The 7120-nt window shown below is 39.6% G+C and overlaps 1 protein-coding gene across 1 annotated transcript; it reads left to right on the top strand.

The window, feature by feature from the left end:
* The first annotated feature begins 522 nt into the window (after window positions 1-522).
* On the top strand, window positions 523-1467 carry LOC143825884 (olfactory receptor 10A7-like). The gene has a single exon (XM_077314282.1). The coding sequence runs from the start codon at window positions 523-525 to the stop codon at window positions 1465-1467; it is 945 nt and encodes a 314-aa protein (XP_077170397.1).
* Window positions 1468-7120: the final 5653 nt, after the last annotated feature.

Raw genomic sequence — 7120 nt, 5'->3', positions numbered from 1 at the left:
CTTTAAACCTTCCAAAAAGGAATAAGTCTCTGGGAGATTAAATGTGCTGAGAGAAAGTGACTGCTCAAGGTTCTGAACACATTTGACAAACCCTAATGTAAAAGATTTGAAAAGATTTCATAAACCCTAAAAAACACTCTAAGCAAGCCCATTTGGGGGCAGAGGCAGAAGAGACATTGGGCTTCAAAGATAATTGCAAATTAGATAATTGCAAAGTTCTTCATTTTTACCAAGGTTTTTTTTAATGCAGATAACATGTTAATACTCATTTTATAATGTTAAGACTGAGTGTCTTAAAAGCTGGAAGCATCTGTGGGAACTCCTGAGAGGTTGGAGACTAACAAACAATAGCGGTATTTTAAATTGCATCAACAATAAGCTGTGGAAGACAAAGCACAGCAAACATGGAACAATAATGGAGTGTGGGGAAATCTGTCTCTATTAGAGTTATATGACTAGATGACTAACTTTCCAAATGCATTTCCTCCTTCTCATTAGATCTTCTCATAGACTTTCATAGAAATGAAGTGGAGAAACCAAACTTTGGTGAAGGAATTCATCCTGATAGGATTTTCCAGCATGCCCAAAGGAGAGTTACTTCTGTTCCCTCTGCTTTTGGTCATTTACCTTGTTACAGTAGCAGGCAACATCCTCATTATATATGTCATCTTGGTGGATGCTGCCCTTCAGTCACCCATGTACTTCTTCCTGAGAAATCTGGCTTTCATTGAGATTTGCTTCACTTTGGACACCGTCCCTCAAATGCTCATTAACCTGCTGGTGAAGGACAAAACTATCTCCTTCGTTGGCTGTGCCATTCAAATGTTCTGCTTCTTCTACTTTGGATGTGCCGAGTGTTTTGTCTTAGCTGCAATGTCCTATGATCGCTACGTTGCCATCTGTAACCCGCTGTACTATGCTACTGTCATAAATAGGACCTTCTGCTACAAGTTGCTGGGTGGAGTCTGGATGATTGGAATCCCAGTCTCACTGCTACAAGCAGTTTGGATTTTCAATCTTCCTTTCTGTGGGCACAATAAAGTCAATCATTTCTTTTGTGATGCACCACCAGTGTTGAAGCTAGTCTGTACAGATACCTACCAATATGAAATGCAAGCCATAGCTTCCACGTTTGTGTTCCTTATGTTCCCTTGTATTCTCATTCTGATCTCCTATATTAATATCATCTCTACCATCCTCAAAATGCCTACAGTAGGGGGTAGAAGAAAGGCCTTCTCCACTTGCTCATCTCATCTAATTGTGGTGACTTTGTTCTATGGAAGTGCCAGCCTTGTCTATCTAAGACCCAAATCCAACTATTCACCTGAAATAAAAAAAATACTGTCTTTGTTCTACACAATTGTCACTCCCATGCTAAATCCCTTTATCTATGCTTTGAGGAACTCTGAAATGAGGGAATCCCTGAAAAGAACTCTAAGATGGAAAGTCTTCTCACCAACTACATAATTTTTTTTTTTACATCTGTCTTTAAGCGTGAAGATTTCCTGGAGGTTTTCTATCTGTCTCACCGAGTTCTACTCTTTGCTCCAATTCTTTTTCTCTGTCTCATGTGGCTTTCTTTCATTGTGGGTTCTCTGGTTCCCAACATAGTGTTATAACATAGTATTAATTGCTTAAGGTGCTTACATTGAATACCTTTCTCTTTCACTAGAGCAAAAGAAGAAGAAGAGGAAGAGTTGGCTCTTATATGCCGCTTTTCTCTATACAAAGTAGTCTCAAAGCGGCTTACAATCACTTTCTCTTTCCTCCCCTCACAACAGACACCCTGTGGGGTGGGTGAGGCTGAGAGAGCGCTGATATCACTGCTTGGTCAGAACAGTTTTCTCAGTGCCGTGGCGAGCCCAACGTCACCCAGCTGGTTGCATGTGGGGGAGCACAGATTCAGACCTGGCTCGCCAAATTAGAAGTCCGCACTCCTAACCATTAAAGCTCGTGGAATTCCACCTAGTGTCAATAGACACACAACTTTGATAGTTTTCGTGGCTGCCAGGATAAGAGACAGGGTATGTTAGGCAATATGGATAAAGGAATTTTTTTAAAAAAATCAATGTTTATTCTAAAAAATAAAATACTGCATTGGAGCCAGTAGTTGTTGATCAATATTGTAAATCATTCACATGGTTGTTTGCAGAACTGGAGAGGAATTCGACACTTTTGATACAGAAGCTCAGCATCTGGAATAGGAAATTTCTTAAAGTCTTCCTTGACCAGTGTCAGTCAGTCATTAATTTTATTGCCTTAGAGAATTGTAAAACATTACAAAACAAATGCACAAGATGTACAAAAACTCCAGCACATTCATCAGACTTTGAAATTCACATTAAGTTGTCAATAAAATCATAAGTCACAAATTTCACCCTGATCAGTGTGATATTTTCTGCTACCTGGATACATTTGTGAAAAGTCTCAGATTCTTGTTCAAAGGGAAACAAAGTTCCTGGGTTTAAGGAAGTGCAATTTACTAATGTCCCTTCTCCGTTGCCCTGCAACCGAACCTCATACTTAGTCATTTCAGAGTTGTTTAGCCACTGGGTTTCTCTCAGTCTGTAGACCTTTAATAGCATTAAAAGAACAATATAACTTCCAACAAGTAACCAGACATAGCGTACAAAGAGGTTGCCCCAGAGAAAACCTTCCAGCTTCCGGCAGAAAACTCATTTGACCATACAGGTAATTGCCAAGACCTTAAGCTTGATCCTGGATTCTACTAGTAACCATTGCAGCTGTTGGAAGACGGGCCAGATTTGGTCTCTCCAAATTGTTCCCATGAGAACCGTGGCCACTGCATTGTAATAAACAAGTTGTTGGCGCTGTTTTTTGTGAACAGTACAAAATTGCATTTTTTGGCAATTCACATTGGAGAAAGGTTGGGATCATTGGGATCTCTAATTACTAAATGTTTATATTTTAAAACATCTAAGAGCTTCAAACGTTTGTTTGTTTTTTCTTTTCAGGTTTTTTTTTTTGGAGGGGGGATTGGCTCAGAGACTGGCTGTGACTCCTTGGTGATGCCTGTAACAAGCTATCTTTGTTGTAGCATCTTTCCTTCTCCCATGGGAAAACTGATAATGCAGACCTCTGGAACTTGAATAACTCTACTTGGAAGTTAATTAGCTAAGTTATAGCAAAGAATAATTATCACATGCATAGAATAGCACCATTGGCACATGATAATTTAATGACTTTGGGATCCATGCAATAAATGCTATCTTCATCAGCAGTTACCACTTCATCAACAGTGACCATACAACACCTCTGTCCTACTAAATATCCCTATTGGGATCCTAATAGGAAATGCCTGTGGCAGTATCAGCCCTACATATTGTGTTGCATCTTGATACACAACTATTCATCCTATGTACAGTGAATAACCCACCATATTCTTGCCATCATTAATTATGGCCTAACTAATTAGTTATGGCTCTAACCACAGTTCACTCAGTTCCATGTTGTCAGATCCTGGAAACTAAACAGGGAAACCTCCAAGAATACCAAGTGTCAGAATCCTGGGTATACTGTCATGTGTTGTTCATTGGTCTTTTTAATTGATGATTGAAATGGAATGGTTTGTCTGACAAGTGATATATCACAGTGCTGGGTCCCTTCACACCTCAAGGCCTCATTCCCTAGTTATCGCTGCTTGCTTTCCACACTATGGCCATACTCCTTTAGCTAAACCACCTTCTGCACTGGGTACCTTGATTAGGATGATTGTTTTGACTCCTTTGAAATCCAAGTCATCGCCTTCCCATGGGAGGGAGGGGGAAGGGATGTTCTGGCAATTTTATATCTGTGAACCTCTGCTGCTGTCTTTAGTTCTGCCTTCAAATGCATTACATGCTGTCTTCTTCATAATAAAGTAACTTTCCAAAATAGAAGTTTTCTTGTTTTCAAGTCTGGAGTTCTGACACGAGGGACATAACATAGATGGAGACAATGGCAAACCACCTCTGACCATCTCTAGCCTAGAAAATTCTATGGGGTCACCATAAGGAAGCTATGACTTCATGGTACTTTGTACTATCAAGCAATACAAAGTATTTTTGCATCACATTCTGAAGCAATATGAAGCAGGGAAAAAGATGCTACTGAATGTATCTGACCAGTGGTGTCATCTTCTGAGCAGGACCATCCATGAAACTTAGTGTACCTAGTTATTGTCTAGGCCAGAGGTAACCAAACTGTGGTTCCCCAGTTGTCCATGAATGACAATTACTGCCAGGGGCTCATAGTAACAGTAGACCATAGACATCTGGAGAGCTACAGTTTGGCCACCCCTGGGATGTCAGAGGGAGAGATGGTTCAGACTTTCTGTTGGCAACCAGCAGGACCAAAGAGGGCTCCTGTCCCTGCGTTGTCATGAAGGTGCATGTCATGATCAATGGTGGTACTGACTACTGGGAAATATTTAGCCTGTCTGATTTCCCTTACCTACTCTCATGAAGAATAAAACTATGAAATGGAAGAAGTGCATCTACCCTGGGTTGGTGCTGGAAACTCATCAAACATAGACCCTTATAGGTGTAATGAGACTGCTGTACTAGGTGCCTTCTAACTGTATTGTAGAAAGTAAATATTGTGGCACTCCATTGTAGCTAAGAGTTAATGTAGATGGAAAAAGTTGGCAATTCTCAGATGTTTCCTGTACTGTGGAATAAATCTATTCCTTAATGATATATGGGTCCCTTGGGATTGATGCAACAAAACAACATTGATGAAGTTCTCAACACAAATCAGACGGTGTGTGATCACACCATGACTTTTACACAGATCTTCCTGAAAGTAGCAGTCACGCTGCCTTTAAGCTCAATCACAGTTCATGTAGAATAAGACATTAATTTTCTTCTCTGCAACAACAATTCGCTTCTATTGAAGTTCATACCTTCTGAATTTTTGAGGTAGGTGTGGCATTCCTTAAATAGAAGACCTGATGTGGAGTTTTAAGTACTCAGGAAAGAAGATGTTCAAGCAGGGAAATAGTTTAGCTGATAATACTTAATAAGTAGTGTTACTTTAATGTTAATATTTGTTTCAAAAGGTATAGACTATTTTTCTTAGAAGACACTCCAGTTGCTTACACATGGGACCATGTTGTAGACATATTACCATTGCAAGTACAATGCAGCATCTGCATGGAAGAATTATTGATTTTCCAATCCCCTCATACTTGTAAAGCTTCAAAGGCTCTCTTATATGAGGCTCTTTAGCAGACAAATCCAAAAATACAATGGGGAAGTCTGGAGAGTGTCCATATACCTGAAGGAAGCCCAATGCAAAGTTGTAGAAGCAGTTAGAACAAGTGCTCTGGTCTATCTAAATGTTTTGTGCCTAAGCAAAGGAACTGCTAGAAGAAATCTCCATGAGGAAGGGTCATACATTCTTTTCTGTTTTAGTGAGTTTGTTCTGTTGTCATTATTTGACCTTATTGATCTCCTACATTTACAGTGAGGACAGGTCACAACTGAAGCTACTTAACAAGCAATGGAATAATTTGTGTGGAAATGTCTGATTCCAGATTCTGGAATTCATTTGTTGTAGCTTGTTATGGAATGATACTGGTAAAGGTCATGGGCAAGGCTGAATTCCTCATGCTGATCCATTGATGGTCCAAGGATTGGGATAGCAATGTCTTTTCCACCCTTTAGTAGGTTTTCTGTTTCTTATCTCACCTACACAAAGTAATAATGTAGGATTTTTTTACCATTAATGGGATAAATTAAGAATACTGTGGACCTCATTCAGACTGGAACAAGATTTTATTATTGTTTGTTCCTGGGTTGGTGGAGAATTTCATTCAGCTTCATTGCTACACTCATTAAATCATAATGGTCTTTCCAGTGGGTTGCGTTTGAAACATAGGGTGGACCATTGGCAAGCAACTTGAGGCATCTACAAATATAACCATGCCATCACTAACTTCAGTGACCAGTTGGGTGGGAAGAGGGGACATCTTTAGTACTGAGAAGTATCAACCAAGCCCTTACACACTTTAACATGTTGGAGAAGGAAGATGAGACATATAACCTCTCAGAATTGTTTTGTAGGCAGGCTAGGATTTCAAAGGTCAGTATTAACACTGGTTTACCTTGAAAATAGTGTAAGTTTACCCAAAATACTGGTTTCATTTGCTTAGGCAGACCTGTTAACTTACAACACACATTCAAAAGTTATGGATTGGGGGAGGTGCTGCTATAGATCAGCCATTGCTAAAAGCCTAGTTACACCCAGATGCTTGTATCTCATGCAATCAGACATTTTTTGTTGGATCCAGTCCATTGTATCTCTGCTGTTGGTTAAACATTTCTTCATGTATAACTTCAAAATCAAGTCACAAAATTATGTGAATTTTGTACATGCCATTGTTCCATATTCACATGGTTACTTTATAAATCATATTAAAGTTCCATGTGTTGCTGGAGTCGCTGTATTTCTGGTTGTGGGAAGTCCGTTTTCCTTCCCACACAGAAATCACTGTAGGGTTGTATAAGGAATCATTTTATGCAGTTTAAATGAGTGTGGAGAATGTGTATCAGGGTTGGCCTCCAGGTGGGGCTTGGAGTTTTCAGAGGTAGTCAACAGATCTCTAAATCACGATCAGTTCCTCTTGAGGAAATGACAGATTTAGAAGGTGGCCGTGGCTTCTTCACATAATCGCTAAATTCTCTCCTCCGTTCAGAACATCTGCCCTCCCAAGGTACTGCTCCCAATATCCAAGAATTTTCCCAGTCAGACCTGGCAAACATTGTGTGTGTGCAAACCAAACTATTCATCCACCAGCGACAACATTTTTATTTTTCTCTATCAAGAAAAATATCCCATGTTTCTTCCATTGAACTCGTGGTATAACACTTCTTGGATGATAGTATTAATTTAAGATGCTGTTCCTTAGACCTCTGGGACAATCTGTAAGCATTGAGGACATTGAATCTGCATGTATATAATGATAAATTAGAGAGAGAAATGAGGAGGAGGAGGAGAAGGATGATGATGATGAAGCTGACGATAAATATTCTGAGATATTTTTCTGAGAGTTTTCTGAGATATTCAACACATGTCTATATGACAGAGATCAGTTCCTCTGGAGGAAATGACAGATTTG

This window comes from Paroedura picta, chromosome 16, assembly GCF_049243985.1.
Source record: "Paroedura picta isolate Pp20150507F chromosome 16, Ppicta_v3.0, whole genome shotgun sequence".
Taxonomy (NCBI): Eukaryota; Metazoa; Chordata; class Lepidosauria; order Squamata; family Gekkonidae; genus Paroedura; species Paroedura picta.
The sequence above is the reverse complement of the archived record's forward strand: the minus strand, read 5'-3'. Positions and strand labels throughout refer to the sequence as shown.